Source organism: Strongylocentrotus purpuratus, unplaced genomic scaffold, assembly GCF_000002235.5.
Source record: "Strongylocentrotus purpuratus isolate Spur 01 unplaced genomic scaffold, Spur_5.0 spur5_scaffold_14, whole genome shotgun sequence".
Taxonomy (NCBI): domain Eukaryota; kingdom Metazoa; phylum Echinodermata; class Echinoidea; order Camarodonta; family Strongylocentrotidae; genus Strongylocentrotus; species Strongylocentrotus purpuratus.
In genome coordinates, this window is record NW_022145599.1 from 13,464,992 (window position 1) to 13,486,760 (window position 21,769).

General features: G+C 36.3%; 2 protein-coding genes across 2 annotated transcripts in view; both read left to right on the forward strand.

Moving 5' to 3' along the window:
* The window catches only part of LOC100892611 (unconventional myosin-X), a 55,541-nt gene extending 38,936 nt beyond the window's left edge, over positions 1-16,605 (forward strand). Inside the window, exons 8-24 of the mRNA XM_030985073.1 lie at positions 611-717; positions 2,258-2,384; positions 2,882-3,000; positions 3,359-3,509; positions 3,948-4,075; positions 4,552-4,722; positions 5,659-5,756; positions 6,639-6,838; positions 7,413-7,597; positions 8,344-8,443; positions 8,977-9,074; positions 9,649-9,743; positions 10,487-10,672; positions 11,361-11,469; positions 12,000-12,102; positions 12,791-12,927; positions 13,394-16,605. Of these exons, the coding sequence (XP_030840933.1) occupies positions 611-717; positions 2,258-2,384; positions 2,882-3,000; positions 3,359-3,509; positions 3,948-4,075; positions 4,552-4,722; positions 5,659-5,756; positions 6,639-6,838; positions 7,413-7,597; positions 8,344-8,443; positions 8,977-9,074; positions 9,649-9,743; positions 10,487-10,672; positions 11,361-11,469; positions 12,000-12,102; positions 12,791-12,927; positions 13,394-13,426 (2,147 nt within the window). The 3' untranslated portion in view covers positions 13,427-16,605. The remainder of the gene's footprint in view (positions 1-610; positions 718-2,257; positions 2,385-2,881; positions 3,001-3,358; positions 3,510-3,947; positions 4,076-4,551; positions 4,723-5,658; positions 5,757-6,638; positions 6,839-7,412; positions 7,598-8,343; positions 8,444-8,976; positions 9,075-9,648; positions 9,744-10,486; positions 10,673-11,360; positions 11,470-11,999; positions 12,103-12,790; positions 12,928-13,393) is intronic.
* A 1,637-nt stretch (positions 16,606-18,242) lies between these two features.
* The window catches only part of LOC100892534, an 11,713-nt gene continuing 8,186 nt past the window's right edge, over positions 18,243-21,769 (forward strand). The window contains exons 1-3 of the mRNA XM_003724152.3: positions 18,243-18,368; positions 19,577-20,204; positions 20,755-20,896. Of these exons, the coding sequence (XP_003724200.2) occupies positions 18,335-18,368; positions 19,577-20,204; positions 20,755-20,896 (804 nt within the window). The 5' untranslated portion in view covers positions 18,243-18,334. The remainder of the gene's footprint in view (positions 18,369-19,576; positions 20,205-20,754; positions 20,897-21,769) is intronic.

The following is a 21,769-nucleotide window of genomic DNA, read 5'->3' on the forward strand; positions in this document are numbered from 1 at the left end:
CATACTATCTGGATCTGAAGGGGATGTCCCATATGAATATTAATGTCATGAGCAGGGTTTTGTGAGCATTGTGTGACTTTGTGCTTTAATCAATCTCACATTTTACCTCACAGACCTGTCATTTCCTGGATTGATTTTTATCTGTTCAGATATATTGTTCCTCCAGAACATGCATCATTATGATCTTGCATGTATTTCAAGAATTACAACGATCATTTTGGAGGAAGAAAGTGAACAAAAGATGATGAGGGCTGACGTACGCCAAAGCTATCACCTTCAGCTTCTCCAGTCTTTTAATGAATCTTCAAAAGTTACAAAGAAAAGACGTAACAAATCAGAAATTGTTCTTGAATATGTAAATATATTAAATGTACTTTGTGCAGTAAGATGAAAATGATTCTGTATTTTGTTTCGATCTTGTGTGGTGAAATTGTGCTCAGACTTATATCAATAGCTGAGATACTTTTTTTCTTTTCTTAGAAAGATATTCACTGTTAATGCCATACAGCAGGCCATCACCAAGGTAGTCAAATAACATCACATGGACTATATAAGTATCATTGTAATTTATTGACACTAATTGTGATTTTATCCCTTTACTGCCATACAGCCAAGCTTCATCTCCATGGTTACGGTGTCCACAATCTTGCCTACCTGAAACAAAGAACAAGCCCAGAGAATGAGGGGGTGGAGAAAGAGAGATTTCACACTTTAAAGGTTGGTAGTTAACATTCATTATTCAAGAGATCAGTAGTGATTAAAGGCATCGTTTAACAATGATAAATTTGAGATGCAAGGCCCTATATGTTATCATTGTCTGTGATATAGTGTAATATTGAGGCCCTAAATAAATTGGGCTTCAAAACAATCATGAAGTGTCTCAAAAAAGTAAAAAAAAACTCTGAGTGACCGGTTTTAACACTCATTTTCCCCAGTAGACTGTAGTGTTATAAAAACTGTTAGGAAAACGAATTTTTAAATTTCATATCATATATCATATATATCTTGATAATCAGACAGGCGATCGGCTTGTTAAAGTCATGGGGTTCCTGACTGACCTAAAGGTTTATAATCATCATTGCAGCTTGAGCTAAATCAAGGATTTTTTTAAAGGATCTAAGACTCTCTTAACATACGAGTATGTGTCTAGTGTCTACTTCTGTTCTGTTGAACAAAGTTGTTTAATACTTTCAGATGGATTGATTCATTAAGTGAGGTACATTCAGGAGTATTAATTGTATGAGTAACCAAATAGAATAAAGAGAGAAGATGAACCATACATTAGGTGAAGTGATAGTCAAAGCATATTCACAAGATGTAATAGAGAAACACAATGTAATGTTACATTTTTAATGCGATTCCAAATCGAAAAGATTCCATTTTACTTGCCTAAAGGCCTATGTGCATTGTTCTGAAACTATGATTTTGTTGGAAGTATTCAGAACATTCTGATGCTTCAAGCCTTTTTGGTTGATTAATTTGTCAATAACTCACTCATCTTCCTACCCATTAGTTAATGCATTCATATTAAAGCTATATCGACATGTTCCGTCATCATTACCAGAGGGTGTTAAAACATTTATGGAGCAAACTTGTTGAGTTGAGCTCATGATAATGGTAGGGTTATGAGCACGTTCTCTTGTGTTGGATGACTTCAAAGAACACTGTTTGAGCATGCACACCATCAGCTATCAGAAGCAAGCAGTAAGAAGAAGAAGAAAAAAACAACATGCATTTTGCCGTTCAGTCACGCAATCCACTTGTCCCAAACCATGTATTACTTGGTTCAAGCCACTCACAGCAGAGTATAAGGTTTCCTTGAGAACACCCACGGGATGCTATAGAAAACCCGAGTACCCTTGACCTTGCATCACTTTCAATATGTGGGACAACATTACGGGCGTGATGTATTTTGGGTCACAGGTGTACTTGGGTTTCTTCCAGCTCGCATTCAGACCCATGTGATTGGATAGCGTCACCCTCCCCGACTTGAAGAATGTCATGGAGTCTGTACTTTAACCCAACAATAACAAGGTCTTGGTGGGCAGGCACAAAGTGCAGCGGAATAATAGACTTTGGAAGTTCATAGCAAGTTTACTGAACTGATATGAGTTTGAAATATAATCAAAAACAACAAAGGAAAAGGATTAAAGAAGTTGAAAAGCTGATCAAACATATCAGAGAGCTCAAAATCACAAACATCCGTCCATGCATTCATGTTTTACTTATCCCTTTGAACTTTTAATCCTTTATTAAGGTTGCCCTGTCAACTCTTGGTATTGAGTTCCTCGATGTCATGAGAATACTGGCGGCCATCTTGCTTCTGGGGAATGTGCACTTTGTAGACGATGGAGGGTATGAGCTTGACATTAAAGGTAGCAATGGTAAGTCTGCTCAATCTGCTATAAAATATTTATTATCAATAAAACATTTTTTATATGATGTAAATATCCTTAAAAGTGATCCCTTGGATAGTATGAATTAATAATTATCTCGTTTATTACCATAATGTAGTTTTATGCTATACTGCACGCTCGACCCAACGCAAAATAATTAAAAGATTGATTAGAGGGAGTCTGTGGAAACTTTAATTGTTTTTAAGAAGTGTCATTGTTATAAAAAGAATTGTGCCTCTGAAATTCATTGTACAGGTATAGTGTATACCTTCATGTCTTTTTGTTTGTCTTATAAATCAAACTTTTGTTGACAGTTCTTTGGGTTTTTATTGGACTTCTGCTGTGTCTATGAATATTACCCGTATCAGATGCCTTTAACTAGTTGCAACTGTACTTATAAACCTTGTGATTATTAAGACTTCTCCTTTGTCTATGACTACAATATTCATCAAATTTAATCTATATTTTTGATAATTTTTCTTCAGAAATCAAAGCAGTAGCATCTTTACTTGGAGTACCTGGTGTATCACTGTACCGAGCATTGACAACAAGAACACATACTCTCAAGGGACAAGCGGTTAAAACACTGTGCAATGCTGATCAGGTAAGTTACTCTATTGTACCTTAGGAATATGAGAATTAACAAAAATATAATGTATAATGACGATTGTCGACAGGTTTTTCACACTGCTTTAAAGTGAGAAATTTGATAAAATGAGCTTGCAGTTATGGCTACAAAGAACCATGGATGACCACTATTCTGTGGATGTAATAATTACAATATCTTGATTTAATTGAAAATTCAATTATGTTTGGTGTAAGTTATACACTTTCTTTTTATAGTATATAGATTAAAGGCAATACCTTTGCATAACATATTTAGTGCCAAATATTGGTGCATTGATTATAAAGACAGTATTTTATGAATATAAATTATAATCTAAATTGCCTTTCTCTTTCAGGCTAATGAAACAAGAGACACGCTGGCGAAGGCCCTCTACTGTCGAATGGTCCTATCAGTTGTGAAGAGAATCAACAGTGTGTTCAAGCCAAACTCGAAATGTCCGCCATATGTAGCGCCCTCTATCAGTAGTGAGGATACACAAAGCAGTGGTAAGTTTGCACATGCCTTGGGTGTATACTTTTGAGAACAAGAAAGCTGTGCAAGTGATTTCACTTAAGCTACAGCTGTATGTGGCCGGTGAAATAACTGGCCAAATTTATGTTGTTCTCAAATGAAAGAGATGTATATCGTTTACCTAACATTCATGTATAGTGAAGTCATTATCTCATGATGCAGTGTTTACTCTACATACTAGATGGCTCATAAAGAAATGATTTCAAATAGAATTCTAAAGGAATTTTGTCAATGATTTATATTTTGGCAATTAAAATGCCTACATGTTTTTATGAAACCTGCTTTTGATACATGAAGTAGTGACATGTATTAAGTGTGGCATTATATAAATGTACTGTTTCACTAAGTATTTCTACAAATAATGATATAGATACTTACGAGCTAAGACAAAATATGACATTTTAATTTTTTAGGAGATTCTTGCAGTAGACTGAGTGATTCCACAATGGAGTTAAATGGCAGTTCATCACTGACAGAGGGCAGTAGACATTTAGAAGGCACGGTTCACATCATTGATATGCCAGGCTTCTCCAACACACAGGTACATTAAAAAAAGCACTTTGAGAAAGTTTGTGATAGAAAAGTAATTAAATCTGTAATAAGTCTGTACACCATAAAGGTAAATTACAGATCTGAAACCATTATTATTATTATACGTTTGTATTTTATCTTGTTAATTATTAAGAATTCCTGTTAGATATAGAAAGGTTCGTAGTAAAAACATTTTCCTTCATGCTTACAATATTTAACACTCATAATTTTCTGAAGTTCATATTTGTAGATTCTCTGAATACTTGTACTGTCTGCGAAAGAATATTTATGGATTTTTGAATGATATATCAGTTAGCTTCATTATTCATGTAACTCTTATACTTTGTTTATCAAGCATAGTTTCAAAATGCAATACAAAAAAAGATGTATGCATAGTTAGAATCACATTGTACAAAAGCATGTTGCTTATACATTTTTATAACAGACATGATACATCTTTCATACTTTCACATATCTGGTTTTCAGTGCAATAGAATAGAAGACCTGTGCTGCAACTACTCATCTGAGGTGCTACACCAGGTCTACCTCCAGCAAACCTTCAAGAATTCCCAGGATGCAGGTAGAGAGGACAGGCTCGTCATGAATCCTGTGCCATTTCAAGATAACATTTCCTGTGTAGACTTTTGTGCTTCAAAGGTAAGAAGGCTATGGCTTTTATATCCCACTGCTGCCACCATGATATTCAGAAATCGTTATTTCAGAGCTTTCTTTTCTATCCAAAGATGTTTAAAGGTAAAGACCAGTATTGGAAACGCCCCCTCTCAAAAAATGAAATGGAAGCTCTTATTACCAATCATGTGAAAGAATATGTTTTGACTAATACGTGATCATACAAATTTTGCTGAGAAACCGCCTACTAATTGATATATTTGGTACATTATTATATCTATTTTGACCTGATAGATATCGCGCACGTGTCGCACACGTGTTGCGTAGTCCCATATACATCTTTCTGTGTACAGTGCTTGTTAATCCTTTTTGAGGTAGTTACATTTTTTTCTTCTTCAAATTGAAACATTGGCTTTTGTAATTCACCAACATTATTGCTGCAGAAATAGCTGTTTTTAAACAATTATCTAAAGTTACAATTTGCATTTTTTTTCCCAGTTATAATTCAAAGAGGGTTTATCAAACTTTATATATGTATATAATCACAATATCATTGCAAGTGAAAATACATAATATGTGTGTTAGATCTGCAAGTTTGTCAAAAGCAGGATGATAGTATAAAAATGCTCTTATTTATAATGGAATTACTAGGCTTTTTAACAATTCCCTTATATTTCACTACAAATGTATTTTTTTCAAATTTCGGTTTAAATACCATGCAATTGTATTTATATCTCCATATGTTATTTCAACTATTATTACTTTCATGGCTTGATGTTATTGTATGTAGTTTTACACCTATTGAAAGAATTCTTTTTCTCTGTAATGAATGTGAATGTGAAAAATGAAATGAAAACTAAACTGAAACTGAAACTGAAATAGACATTGAAACTCCTGCCTATGAATTTTTTTTAACGTTTATATTTGTATAATGCAATAATATTGTTGTTCATATTTTTGTAGAACGGCCTGTTTTCAAGCATCGATGCAATGTGTAATCAACCGGAGCAACACACAGTAGATGAACTGCTCAGCAGAACCAACAAGAAACATAAAAATGGGTATGATCCGATACAATGATTAGTGTATATAACCAGGGGAAAGAGTTCCTAACTGGGTGATCATAGGGATAACATGAGAAGCTAGACTGCTAGGATGTTAACTTAGAATGATAACTGTAAATATCTCGCCTTCTGACTGTCTGACTAAAAAAATTATTCAATTACATGAATAGCCAAATTAAAAACAGAAAACCAATGTGTTATCTTCTTTGTGATAAAATATTGCAATTAGACAACAGTACTCCAGTTATGTTTGAAAGTCAAAATTTAGATCTCAGTACAGATGAACTTTAACGGTAGGTGAGTTCCAGTTGACACTCATTTCAAGAATTCAATGGTATGCTTCAAGGTTGGAAAGGAGAAACAGAGTGTAAAGGGGATATGCTTGTCACTTTATTAACTCTGTCTTTAATCTATGGCCTTCTGTTTTCTCTGAAGAAGAACTGTCTCTTGTGAAGCTATTTATTGTCTCCTACTCACGAGAAATACATGTACATATATGTGTTGTGGAATCATCTAGAAAGGCCACTTGTCTATGGGCGAATTCCGCATTTAAGTGTTGAAATATTTAAAAAAGGCTGTCTTATGCCTTATTTTCATGGAAAAATGGTTGGGAAAATTCAAAATTGGTTAGGAGAATTTACTGTTAGATGCCTTCAAAGAAAACCATAAACATCTTTGTAGTTTGAATTTTTTTTCAGGATGTTTAGCATGTTAGACGGTTAATACAGTAGAAGGGATATAATAAGTAACATTTTATACACAAATTACACTGTTCTTTCATCAACCTTCAACAATGTTACGGAGTCACTTTAATACTGGTTTTACTGTTATGTACATGCATGTATTCAATTTCAAGTTTTGCCCCTTGCATCCTCGCAGTGTATTTGCCGTTGAGCGTGAGAACAAGCACCTGTTCACCATCAGACACACATCAGGGGAGGTGAGGTACAGTGCAGCAGACTTCCTAAAGAGAAGCAGGGATGTGATCAGTGATGATGTCCTCACCATCTTCAGGAGGAAAGGATGTAGCTTTGGCTTTGCTTCTTATCTCTTTGCTCCTGAACTCAAGCTTCTTCAAGGTAAAGCATACTGTTGTGATACCTCCACAATCTTGTGATCATAATCATATAATAATAATAATAATAATACTCATTTTTTATATAGCGCTTATTAGAATCACTAAGCGCTTCCAAACTTGGAGATTATCACTCCTGATTTAGCTGTGCTGCTATTTCGGCGCTCTAGCATTTCAAACAATTAATTCCTGCGAGGTACCCATTAACATCACATGGGTTGAGTGTGGCAAATGTAGTCTTGCGAAGGACATTAGTGACGCGGCGGGTCTCGAACTGCGAACCTTGTGATCGATAGCCCGCGACTTAATAATATCATGTGCACAATGCTCACACAGAATATTACGATATCACGTTTCTGTGTACATTTCTATAGTTCGTTGTTTGAAATTGTTACCATAGCTTTAGCTAGATCTATGTGTAATGCTTTACAAGACAAGAACCTGCACACATGGATGAGACATGTAACAATTGCATCAAACAAAAACTATTAATATTTCTAAATATCCTTAATCACACCTATATGTATTTACACTAAACCATCCTGTTCATGTAAATTCATTTTTCATTTCTCATCTAGGAAAAGCTGTGAAGGGTCTACTATTCCGGATCTGTCCTAGACCGCACCTCTCTACCCAGTCTCATCACATCCTATCAGACCCCAGCATTGGGAGTTTACCCATCGACAGTCATCATCGTCTCAGTGAGCTGCGGGACTCCCTCACTAGGCAGCAAGCACAATTTCATTTCATACAGTGCATCAAGGTAGAATTTACATTACCAGCAGTTTTCTTTTTTTGGATTTTCTTTAAATTTTGAGGGGTCATTTGATCTTGGCGACTTTAACTGTTTGTAAATATAAGAGTTAAAGGCACACTGTCCTACTTGTAGCTACTTGCTCCCTCTATATAGAAAACTTCCCCATGCAATCGGTGCCTGTTGGTCCCCCATGATCCTCTTTTTCTTATGTTAAATGAGACTTATGTTAAATGAGAGCTGAGTTAATGAGATAGCCACCTATCACAGTGACCTCGCTGGCTTGCTGGGTGGTCTAATCCCTTCTAGCTGAAGTAGTAAAGCCTGCCTTTAAGAAAATTTACATTAATTCCTCAATTCAAATTAGGGATCTGTGTTCTCATTGCTGGGGGGAGGGGAGGGGGGGGGGGGGCTGGGGGTTGATGGTTATAGTGTCAAATATGTCTTCAAATTTTGGAACTTGATGCGAAAACTCCTTGAAGGGTACATCAAGTCTTAGAATCAATCTTATACTTCAGTGATCAAATAGAGTTTATCATAACAAAAGTCCATTAGATTACAATGATCATACTTGGTGAAAAACTCCCTAGTTTTTGAAATTCTTTTTATTATGACTCGTACTTCATTTCCAAAGAAAGAATATTACAAATCATTTCAATATAAGTTTTATTGTCAGATGAAGATCTTCACTTCCCCCATCTTTTTATTTGCCTTCATTTCTAAAATTTGCTTTACTATACGTTTCATTTTCTCAGATTAATGATCAGGAATCGAGTAGCCAGTTCTCCTATGCAGTGGTAGCCAGACAGACACAGGCCTTTCAGCTTATGGCCACCATAAAACACATGACAGATGGTGAGTACAGTACATGATTTATAGGAAATTGATTTGATTTTATTCCCATGTTCAGTATCAGTAAGATTATGTTTTTTAAAGATGATTTGCAATCTGTATACTTATATTAGGTCTAATTCAGAGAGAAAGTGATAGAGAAAATAAAGAAAGATAGAAACAGATAAAGAAAGCTAGAAGCTGAGGGAATGGGAATGTGAGAAAAAATTAGTAGAGAGAGATATGGAGGGAGAAGAAGATAATAATGATATCAAAGGAGAGATAGGGAGAGTAAGAGAGAAAGAGAGAGAGAGAAAGAGAGAGAGAGAGAGAGAGAGAGAGAGAGAGTGTGAGAGTGAGAGAGAGAGAGATAGAGGGAGGGAGAGAGGTAGAGAGAGGGGTATAGAGAGAAAGAAGGATGGGGAGGGGTGAGATCTGGAGAGAGAGAGATTACAGGGGATAAGAGGGAATGAGGAGGAATGAACAGAGCAAACAAAACAATATTTGAATTGATTAATTAATCATAACTTTTCTACCACACACTATCTGATTTTCAGGTTATCCTCACTATGACACCATAGATAACTTTGTCAGGAGATATCAAATGATGCTAGAAAGATGGCAGAGGAACAAAACACCAAGAGATCAATGCAAAGTAAGAATCATTTCATCATACTACATCCGAGACCCTAATTGTCGAGTAGCTTACCATTTCAAAGTCTACCAATGCTAATAGAAAGTATTTCAGAATGCACACTATGTTCTGGTTTATCTAATGGATTCATGAACTTTTGTTTTAAAACATTCACTTGAAATTAACTTAGAGGAAATACACATCTGAGTTAAAACAATTAGATATTCATAACCCAGGTAGATGTCTGAAGTTTTAAATGTCATAAATTTTGTAACCTGTACTTGGTACTTGGTTGTTGTTCCTCCAAAAGATTTCTAGTGGAATTTAAACTGGAGGTCGTGGTGGCAGAGGGTGGACTTATTTCGGAAGGAGTGCTACTTTAAACTGTATATCTGTTTAATCACCAATTTTTGCTCTTTGTATCCATTTTTGTTATACATGTTACCTTAAATTTTTTCATGTGGATAATAATTAAATAATGTGAATAACAATTTGAAATAAAATGTGTTATTAACATGTAAGAAGAAAACGATTTTGTTGTTGAACATATTCCTAACATTAACCAACTGTGATGCATTTGTACCACTTTTCACAGGTGATATTGGAACAGATCATGAGAAGATGTGAACTGATTGAATCAGTGAGTACTCAGAACAAGTGGATCATCAGTGAAAACAGGGTCTTCTTCAGGTAAGAATCATATCCTGGCTTGAATTTCTTTGCTTAATCAGTTTCTTATACCATATTGCTTATTTTCGGGTGTCCACTTTATAATTTTTTTAAACCAGAATCTTTACAAGTACATGTACTCATACAGTGATGTTTCTTTAATAAAGATTTAAACATCAAGAAAGCCCTTTCTCTTTTCTCAACAATTTATTCATTTCTTGAAATTGATGTATAATTTAATTATAAAATGATATCAACTGAGATAGTGTAGATTGTAGTCTAGAAAACTGTGCTAAATCTTGTGTGAATTCATTGTCATCTGTTTAACTTTCATGTCATATACATGTATGTCGTGTGATTCAATATATTTTGTTAGTTGTTTTAGGATTATTTTAGTGTTATATTGAATACTATACATGAGATGATGATGATGGCCAATGATTGTTTTACCAGACTGCTTAGATAATATGTATATTCTTGTAAGTAAATAACAAGGGGACTGGCAACTCTAAGTTCTGTCCGAGGGACTTGGTAATTAGGATTAATGCCTAACCAAAGGGCACAATGGCATTGACTTGGTTTTGAACCCAGGACCTCCCGGTTATGAGGCCTCTGAGCCAATGCACAACTTGATAACTTGGATGAACATACTGAAAATCTGTGTAAAATGGTATAAAATTAGTTCCAATGGATCTCAATCTCGATCTTATCAAATACAAACTTATATTTTCACGATTCTTTCCTTCTCCATTTTCTCCCTGCAGCGAAGAGACGAGACAAGGTCTCGAGTCTGTACGTGATGGCCATCGTGACACGGCAGCACGTTTCCTCCAATCCAAGGTACGCTGCTGGCTAGCTAGACGTCACTGGCCCTCAGACATTGATCCGTATGAAGAGTGCAGAGAACACCATGTCACAAAGATATCCTTCAGGGAACCCCTTTACGAAAGGTAATATATCGAAGGGTCAGTGGCTCAAAGACGTAACTCCATTTTGGCCATTTTGAGAAAAAGTAGTTTATGTGTCACTGAGCACTTGGGCCTTAAGGAGTTAAGTCTATGTTTCACTAGCCATTGACTTCAATGGGGTGTTGGGTGGGGTTAAGTCTTTATGTTTCCTGCAAAGCCCACATTTTTCTGAACATTTTGATATCAAATAATCATTTTGGCAAAATATGGAGTTGGGTCTTTGTGTCTCTGAACCCTCTGAAAAATAGTTATGAAAAGCAAAAAAATTGTAGTAGATGTTTCACCAAGTATTCTTGGTCCAGGAGGCAACATTAACACCTGTTTTGACTTGTTTGTTACAAAGTAATACAATCATAGATTTTCATTATTAGTTATATGGTGCCAGCAGGGAGCTACAGAGAACATTGTTTAAGAGATGGAATTTAGAGGGTTAATCTTTATTCATAGTTTACATGTAGTTATGCAATGAAAAATTACTACTGATGTATTTATATTAAAATAAATATTTCTTCTTTTTAAAGGAAAGAATACATTTGAAACAAGGCTCAAAATTATCAGATTAATTATAGATATTTCAGGTGAATGTAATGAATTCTTAAACACAGCTTTGAATGCAATAGAAATGTTTGTATATGTTGACTAAACAAAGCATTTTAATTTACCTTTACAGGATCAATTTCTCAGTGGGTGATAACAGCAGCGTGATGTCCGACGATACGAGCAGTATTGAATGCAAGAAAGCTAGGATGCAAAACAGGGTCTATGATACAGCTAAGGAGGTAGGCTATCATGTCATATTTACTGTAGCAATTTTAGATATTTGATTTTCCTACTAAAATCTACATCTCTGCTGAGAGCCAGAAAGATGTTAACTCTTTATGCATATAAGGGTAATGGACTAGACACTTTTCTGTCTCTCAGCAAACAAATGAATTGAAATAGACATTAGAATAGGAGAGGGGGAGGGTCGCAGAGCCACTCAATGAGAGAGAGAGAGAGAGAGAGAGAGAGAGAGAGAGAGAGAGAGAGAGTGAGAGAGAGAGTGAGAGAGAGGAAGGGAGATAGAACAAGCAATCAAATATGAAATATATATATAGAATGTGTATATTTTATTCAAGATAAAGGGACAAGGAGAGGGTCTGATGGAAAATAAGGGTGGGGGGGGGGGGGGGGGGGTCATAAAAAAAGAAAACAAAGGCTTACATTAAATAGTTGGACAGATTATATGTTTTGTCATATTGGCTGAATGTTAGAAATTATATCAAAATAATAACATTATTTGCTATCCCTTTGTGTTACTCATAAACAGGACGTGCCTCCTCCATTGCCTAGCAACCATCCATCTTCAGCAAAGATCGATACTGCCAAAGGGTTTCCTCAGACACGCATCATGAGATGCAACTATTCACCAGGTAGATATTATTCAATTAGATTACTTTACTCATTAAACATAAAGCAGAAATGACACATGTTATCTACCCTGTTTAGATTCAGGGTCAAGAATTCAAGGTTAATAATCAACATGATTAAGTTCTGTCATTCTCTTTGCACTAAGAATGGTACAACTTTATCTTGGTTAAAAACTAGAATGCTAATTGTTATACAGGTATATTAAATCAATAGAATGGTGAAGTACATGTACTTCTACTATATCCTTACCAAGATTAAAAAGTTATTTGATAGCCATTGCATAATAGTATTAGTGGTAATTGTAGTGATAGTGGTAGTGCATTGTAATGGAAGTGGTAGTGTAAGTTGTAGTGTTTAATGGTAGTGGTAGTTGTAGTGTTAGTGTTAGTTTTAGTGTTAGTGGTAGCATTAGTGGTAGTGGTAGTGTTATTGGTAGTGGTAGTTGCAGTATTAGTGGTAGTCTTAGTTTAAGAGGTGGTTGTAGTGTTCAAATTAGTGGTAGAGGTAGTGTTAGTTTAAGTGTTAGTGGTAGCATTAGTGTTAGGGTTAGCGGTATTGGTAGTGGTTGTGGTAAGATGGCTTTATTGGAAAGCAGGAGCATTTCCAGCCATCCCTTTTTCTCTCATTCATTTCCATATTTTCCTATGCCTAAATTCATCCTCATTTCTGCTCCTGAATTCTTTTTCACAGATATCTCGTGTGTAGAGCCACTGCTGAGAGCGGGCGAGCCCATTCTGGTAATGGGGGTGAGCAGCACCAAGGACATCCTCATCGTGGAGCACAATAATTGCACCTTACAGGTCCCTCTGAAACTCACCACTACACAGGTAAGAGAACAAAAATGATCTAAAGAAGATGTGAATATGATGAATCGGACACAAAATAAAAAGAAGGAAAGAGAAAGGGACAGAGAGAGAAGGAGAAAGAGTAGGAGAAAGAAAAGAAGATATAGATGGGTAGGGGAAATATAAAGTTGATGAATGAAAGAGAGGGAGAGAGAGGGGTAGAGAGAGAGAGAAAGAAAGAAAGAGGGGGGGGGGGGAAGGGGGGGGGGGGAGTGGGATAAATGTATAAATGCTAGAGAAACCTCTCCCAAAGAAGAAATACAATAAGAGAGAAAAGTCAAAAACTGGTAAGAAGAAGGGGCTTATCTTAGAAAATGGATATCAGTACAATATCCTTCTCTTGATGTATATTTGTCCTCATGTACTACATAAATTTATTTCTCAAGTTGATAAAGAAATTGTGGAATCATATGTCTTATTTTCTTTCCTTTCTTCCCTTTCTTTGCAGACTGGTGATTGTATCTTAGGAACAAGACTCTGAAATGTCAAACAAGTATAAATGTATGAAATTTTGCAGGAGAGCATACTGTATACTGTACAACTCAACATACCAGCAGTCACTCATGCATTAATGCCTGGGGTGCCAATAGCCATTTTCATCTACTGAGTTATCCAGCCTGCAACGGAAGGGGCAAGCTTAGTTTACAATGGATGACAGCTCCGAACATACACATGGGGAACTAGCAGATACATTGGCCCTCATGATCAAAAAGTTATACCAAGCCTAAGTAGTCTACTAAAATGCTCACCTCTTCAACAAAGCACTGTAATTTGCTATCAAGATGAACAGTCAAAAACTTCAATTATTTCAAAAGTTATTTATTTGAACTATTTATTAATTCAATATTCTCAATGTCAAATACTTCGTTTATTCCTTTTTGTGACCAAATTGATGATTTTATTTATTTATATTAATGTTCCCAACAATTTGTAAAGAAATCAGTGGTTGACACTCGGCCTTCTGTGAATCTGCCAAAATTTGGTTGCTCTCTAGAAAAGTGGGTGCTCTTTTTTAACGATGAGAGTCCATGAAGAATCACATGAAATTGCACCAGTTAGACATGAAATGTCACATCAAGGATTCATGACATTTTTTGCTTCTTTGACATGCATGTTTTGAATAACGTGTGTAATAAACAATATAAGACGATGACCTGCTGTACCATTGACAAGTTCTAGTTTAAAACTATTACGATTGTACTTTGTATGAAGCAAATGCTATTAGAGGAAGTATGGACACTGTTAACATTGCTAGTCATATAATGAGGTTTTTTTAATTATTTCTTCTCAGATGAACCCTGTGTATTGCAATTGTTCTAATCCTGTTCAAGGCAGACTTATGATATTTAGAAATGGTACTTATAGACAAAAAGACAGGTTTCTCCGTCAGATAAATTGTGGTTCAACAAAATCCTGCTCTGTTGTAATAAATCTGTTCATAAATGTATAGATGTATTCCTACATTCAGAAGAACAAATATCCTCAAGTATATTTATCACCATTAACATGATCAAAGATCAGGGAACCATGTGCTGTATTCCTTTTATACTATGACCAAATTCAGTAGATATCTTTTCCTCTAATAATTCACTTCGTAATGAAACTTTTTAGAAATGTGCCAGATTTTTCTAATGAGTGACGTGGTTGAGAAAAAACCTTAAAAATGATTGATAGCCGGTTACTTCATTCCAGAGATGGAAGGGAAATCCCAGGAATATCTTGACTAAATAACAATTCTTTCATTATTGGTACACTTTCATTTATCTCCATAATGGTTCAGGGGTGTGAATACATATTGGAGTGCTGTGTTCAATTCAATAATGATAAGTGTAGATAAAAATTCACATCATTTGGAAAGGTTCTTATATCTGTATGTATGACTGTTTTCTTTCACAGCGTTTTGCTCTGAAATTGTAACATCTATCATTCTGTGAATATACATAGCAATGCCGAAGTTTATTTTATATAAAATGGAAGATATTGTTTCATTTAGAAACTTCAGTGTAATAAATCGAGCTTCCTCCTTTTTTTCTTTACGTGAAAGTATACTTTCTTACAAAAAATGCTTATATCCTATACAAATGGTGCTAAACTTGCAAAGGGTTGGAATTATTATTATGATTTGCATTATGTTTTTGAAGGTTTTAACATACTTTTTGTGACAATGATTCAATGACAAGCTCTGAACATTAACGTAGCTAGAAAAACCGTCCTTACAGGCAAACTGCTGCAACTACTGGGCCCCGTAACCCAAAGGTTTGCGATCAATTGCAAATATGAAATAATGATTTTGGTTGGTTAATAGTAAGCCTTGTTAACAATATGTGCATGCAAGGGTAATTTTGATTGGCCATTACTATTTTGCAACTGATCGCAAACCTTTGTGTTTATACAGGTCTCAGTCTTTCAAAATATTACCAACTGGTTATATTTTCAAACAAGTTGGATATTTAATACCAAAAGATTGGAAAAGTAGACAAGACAGCCTTGCTCAGGCTACGTATTAATCATTTAAACTTTGTAAGAAATTATATTCTAGATGATCTGCATTTATATGACAACTCGTATATTGTACCTTTGTTTTGGGACTAATAATTTATAATGCAAAGTGTAAATAACAAGAATGATTTTGAATGATCATTCTCAATCTCTCTCTCTCTTTTCATCGCTCATTTGTCTCTTGAGATCTCAATTATCTTGAAGCCTCGATTTTCTTGCCATTTTTTTCTTTGACAGGGGTTATTTTGTAGCATATATTTTTGACAGTAACCTTAACTGTAGATTCTTTACACACTATAAATGTGACGAACATGTTTAAAACTGGGAACAGCTTGCGTTAGTTCAATACTGTTAGTTTTATTGTATTAGGATTATATGTACTATACATATACAATGGATTTTATTGATTATTTGGCAGATGTTCTTGCATAGACTACAGTATCAAAATATGGATAATATTTTTTTGACAAGAAATTATTACTGACTGAATAGGTTTGGTGCTATAAAAATGATCTAGACAATTTTATTTTCCTTTAATGAATTTGCTATGGGGTATGAATGAGGGATGATGAACTTGATGTGATACCTCTGTGATACAATTTTTGATGCCCCATGTGATTGTTTAAGTCCAAGGCCAGTACATTATCAATGTGAGAGCATTCAAATCATTGTATTAAATTTACCATTTCTGTTTTCTGTAGGCCCTTTTTTTTTTTTATATAAAGAAAAAATAATAAAAAATGGGAATTTGAAATGTAATCAAATATCAGCCAAGGAAAATATCAAATGTAATGTAAGTGAATCCATTTTATATTTTATTTTCAATTTGTTAATAGTATTGGAATTTGACAAATTAGGCATGAACAGTTTTCTTCTTGAACTCTTTATAATGACTTCATGCTTATTTGCGTGAGAAAGACTCTTTATGTGTTTCTTAATGAATTACTGTTTTTTTTAGTTACCCTCTAATAGGTTAAAATGACTGTGTTTTACATGAGCAAAACACATTTTAATGTACCAAATGTAAAACAGGTGTTAATTTAAGGTGAAATTGTCTTTAAATAAAGTTATGTTACATATTGTATAAAAGATCATGTATATCAATTCAACCCATAAAACTATTGAAATATTAAATGCATTAACATGTATGAACACTAAAAATCTGTCAAAACATTGATTATTGTGTGTAGCGGAGTTGGTGTTGGTTTGGTGGTGACAACCACGATGAAGATGATGATGGTGATAATAATTTGTAAAGTTGACTGTAAGAGAGCAAGTACATGCTTGAGGGACTTGGTAATGAGGATTATTGCCTTGCCAAAGGACACTTTGACTTGGTTTTGAACTGAGGACCTCCCATTTAAGTTACCACTGATCTATTAATGAGCTATTGGACCTCCTTGGATGTGTTCTATTGCGGGGAGGGGGGGGGGGGGGGTATGGAAATATCAGGATGAGAGTTGGAATGAATGACAACTTATTTTGTAAGGAGATGGAGAAAGGGGAGAGAGAAGAGAAAGAGCAAGAGAGAGAGAGGGGGAGCAAGAGAGGGAAAAGGAAAGAGAGCTAGAGAGAGAGAGAGAGAGAGAGAGCGAGAAAGATCAACAGTCTTATTTTATATCTATTTCTGCAAATCTAGAATAAAAATATATCATAAGGAGGGATTTGCTCTTCTTCCTGATCAAATAAATGTACATGTCCTACTGAAAGATCCCTTCGTGAGCAGCCCCCCCCCCCCCCCCGCCCCACCCACACAACAAAAAACAAAAAAACAAATGAAACCGCCAAAACATAACATTATCAAATAAACAGAAGTGTGAATCTTAACAAGTGACATCATATTAACTCACAGATATAAGGAGGAAAACAAAAAAGAATGGCATATATTCTCGCCATTTCTGGCCAGGGTCCAGGTCTGGGCTTGGGTCAGGTATTGGAATATATATATATATTCCAAAGAGCAATTAATAGACCAGGTTTCAAAGACTATTGGAAAATACATATTTTAAAGAGCAATCCCACCCAGGCGGATAACTGAAGCCTGCGTTGTGTGTTAACGTGCCTTGTTCATTGATGCAGCCTATATTAAGTGGAAAACACTTCGTCCCTCGGATAGGATGTTAAATGGAGGCCCCATGTAGAGAAGAGTCACTACCTTTGAACATTAAGAACCCACTGCACTATTCATATAATTATAAGAGTAGGGGGAAACCCCGGTCAGGGAGAGTGTTAGAGCACTTTTCCTGCCCCGGTGTAGTGGTCCACCTGCACACACCCCAGTATAGTACGATAATACTCTGTTGTAAAGAGGTATGTACTCAAAATGGAAGAAGAATAGACAAGGTTTTAAAAAGGAATATATATATTCCAAAGAGCAATTAATAGACAAGGTTTCAAAAAAGAAAAAGAAATATTGGATTGGATATCGGATAAAGTTTTATAATACATGTAGTATGAAAAGGCAAACAAACAGTTGTTAAAAAAAGGACCCCCCCCCCCAAAAAAAAACAAAAAAAAAAACGCTCTTTTGATGCAGATGAATTCAAACCATTTGTCACACCCTCTTCAGTTTTGAAATAAGGATTGTGTGTGTGTGTGTGTGTGTATTGGGTTTTTACAGACGTGTATCAATCAGATATGATTATTTACGTCTGGGACCGACCTTTAAACGTCACCATCCGAAAGACGTGACTCAGTTTCGAACCTGCGTCCTCGGCTGAATCAGTTTGTAACTTCCACTTTTTAGCTGGATCACAGGCGCACGCCACAACGCCTAGTTTGCTAACTGTGATTAATAGGGCGAGAGATGGCGCTCGCCTTATTTGGTGATAAACAAATCGCTACTGTTGATAATGTCGATGGAAATGAAATGGCGTCCTGAGAAACCAACATGACAACCAAGTTTTCTAGGCTACCCCCTTCTGGTAAGAATATCTTTTATGATAACAATAACTTGAATGAACAAATACATAGTAATATATTCTTTGTCGGATAAAAAGTTTAATCGTTAGAATAACCAGAGATGCGTATTAAAGCTAGAGTAGAACAAGGGCAAAACTGAACCGTGTAGCCTGTAGGACCTACGGAGTTGCGCCTTCGCGCCCGGCCGCTAGAGACGGCTGCTGCGGTGGTAAAGCCCAGCAGAGGTGGCTCTATAATTATAAAGGTGACGTTTCGTAACTCGTCATTACTGTTTTTAGATCTAATCACTTTTCCTTGTCTTTCGAGTATCGAGGGAGATACACAAGTTAAAACGATCCTGAAACGATTCAATGACGACCTGCAAATGTGTGCTTTGAGGATATATAATAAGCCTCTGTCTCTTATTAAGTTATGACACGGTATTCGGTAATAATAATACTAATAACTGCCAATGCCATAGTCTAGGCATAGCAGCAAGGCCAAGGCCAAGGGAAAGAAAGTGAAGAAATATCAATCGTCAAGACGTCACCTAACTCCAGGAAGCTTCGACGCCGACGCCAAAGGCGTCAAAGCTTCAGCAGCTGATAGGAAAACATTCAAACAGCGGGTTGGGCAACATCTCAAAATATGAGTAGCCGGGTCTAGAATTTCTAGACTCTAATTACAATTTTGACTTACTACTAAACGTCTACTAGAAATCTAGTACTACTAGGTTGCTCGGCTCCTCTGGGCATCTCGCTGGCCACTTGAAATTATAATTTGAAAAAGTTTTTGATGGATTTTTTTTTTCTTTTTCGCGGATTGGGAACCTGAGACCTGCAAAGCGCAGAAGATGAAAAACCGTCCACGAAAATGTGGATGATCCTGTACTGTGTACTTGTAACTTACTTACGGTTTTTAACCATCAGGTCACATGCGTTTTGATGCTTTCATTAGAGCATTGACGGAAGCCCTTGTCTATCATGCAGTAATGTCATTTTTTCTTGGCTACAGTACATGTACACTTCACCTGTATATCACTGCATGACACTGTTCACATGTAAATATAATCTGCACCTGAAATCTGTTTGTGCCATACTGTCACTGACTGCATGCAAGCCACTCTCATAGTCATACTTTACATTGTGTTTATCTTCAGCATTGAAGGATACACTTTATACAGAAGAAGAAGAGAGAACTTGATTTACATTTATTTTCTTTCTTCTTTCAGGGTCAAAGAAGCCACCAACAGCAAACACCTCTCAACTCACCCACGATACTGCGAGCAAACAACTTGGGAATGCACAACTCCTCTTCGAACCCTCTCCACCTAAAATAGAGAATACCGCCAAGAACCGTTCACCTAGTCCAAGCATCAGACGCAGGACACAGAGTGCCAAAACTTCACACAAAAAAGCATCAAGGTCTTTGTTTGCTTCTCCCAGTGGTAGCTCAGAAAGGAGGCCCATATCAGCAGTTGTTCCCGGAGAAAAGAAATACTTTCCTACGTCCAAGCAGGATGGACACAGCGATGCCACCAGTAGGAGACCGATTCATGTTACCATGCCAACGCAGTTCTTGGAGTTTGAGGAAAGCGAACCCTGTCCTCACCACCCATCATTGGCAGAACCCCTTCAGAGGCATGTACATGTACCGAGGAGATATCAGGTTGAACTTGAGTTCAAAGGTCGTGGACCTGAAGATGTAGCAGGTCGTTGTCAAAGTGCGATTGGAAAGAACTTGAGGAGAAGTAGGACGTTTCCAGATGATTGTTCAGCGAGTGAGGATAGTGCAGATACTCTGCCTCGCGGTATTGCAGCCCTGGCACCGTGGTTAACACCAGGTTTACCAACAGAGTGGTGAGTACATTCTGGAATCCACAATATCTATTAGTTGATTAGCTAGCCTAAGTGCTTGAACCTTGAAAGTTGACAAGACAAGACAATATCTGAAGCAGGTTATTCCAAGCTTACTGTGGTGGGATGTGTTGTGACAGCAGCTAATGGTGCAGAAAACTATGAAATGGTGTACAATTTCAATGTACCACGGGCATGCAAGCTTGAATTAGATACGTGTGACACCATTGTAAATATCATGTAATAATTTTGGATGAATAAAAAGTTATAAGTTGTTCCTTCTTTAAATTAAAAAACAGGTTTCTGATTTTTAAAAGGGGATATGTTGGATTAATGGAACTTTATTTGTTTTATGTTTACCTAAATCAAAATGATACTCTTAAAAACTCCAGCAATCAAAATCACTGAAAACTCTTCTCACAGAGTTTATTTGTAAATCATAATTGTAAACTGTGTGGCACTGAAATAGTTGAACATCCATGTAAAATTAGAATTGATATTGCATTCAGCGAGATTTTCATTTCCATGCCCTCCTCTATTTTAATGTTCACAGGACAGGGGTAGATGCAGATCGCTGTCTGGTGTTCCTGCCATCTCTGTTGGCTGAATCTGAAGCCTTGCCAGTGGTACCCCCACCCCAGGAAGCATCGGATGTCATGCCACACAAATCACCCCCTCCCCAGCCAAGGCCATTTGTAAGCACTAATATTGGTTCATTTCCGTATGATTTGTACTCTGTTCAGACACAAAGTGGTCAACTGCTTTGAAAACAAAACACGCCAAAGCAAAAATGTTGTTGTATGAAAAATGCTATGGTGACAGTTGCTACTTCTAGGTCGAGTGTACTCGCACTGATTTGACAAGCTTTTTCCATTCAGTTTTATTCTCCATGATTTTTGGGAGCTCCTGTCTTGGTAGACAGGTGTCTTTTTCTAACTGGTCAATGTAAGTCATTGCTGGGCGCCCTCTGGTGCGTTTGCCCCTTGAGGGCTCCCAGAAGAGCATTTGTGAAATGATTTTGCTCTTGCTCCTCCAGTAGTGCCCACTGAAACGGAGGCAATGGTCTCTCAGTCTGGCTTAGATCGGTGTAATGTCCCTATACAATTCAACATTGGTCATATGGTCACTCCAGTTGACATTTAGTGCTGCTCTCAAGAGTCTTGTATAGTTGCTCTTACAGTCAATATCCTACAATTGCCAAATTGTTACATGTAGCTTCAACTTTGGATACTACGCTATAATCATACACTTAACCTAAAACAATGAAATCCCATTGTAACCCAAAAGCATAATCCTAAACTTAACCTTAAATATCTTTGATGTACTTAAGCACATTGTCATCAGAATAAATGTTGGATCACCCTAAAGTTGAGTGTCGGGTAATGACAAGCGGCAATATATTGGAGAGTAAAAAATGTAGCTGTCTGCCGCAATGGTTCCTGTGAGTAGTCTCTAACCTTAGTGCTGTAAGCTGCGCCTTGAGCATTTGACTGTCAAGTGGATTTGGCGCCTCATAAATCTTATGTATTATTATTATTATTATAAGATAAAGAAACATGAAGTAAACT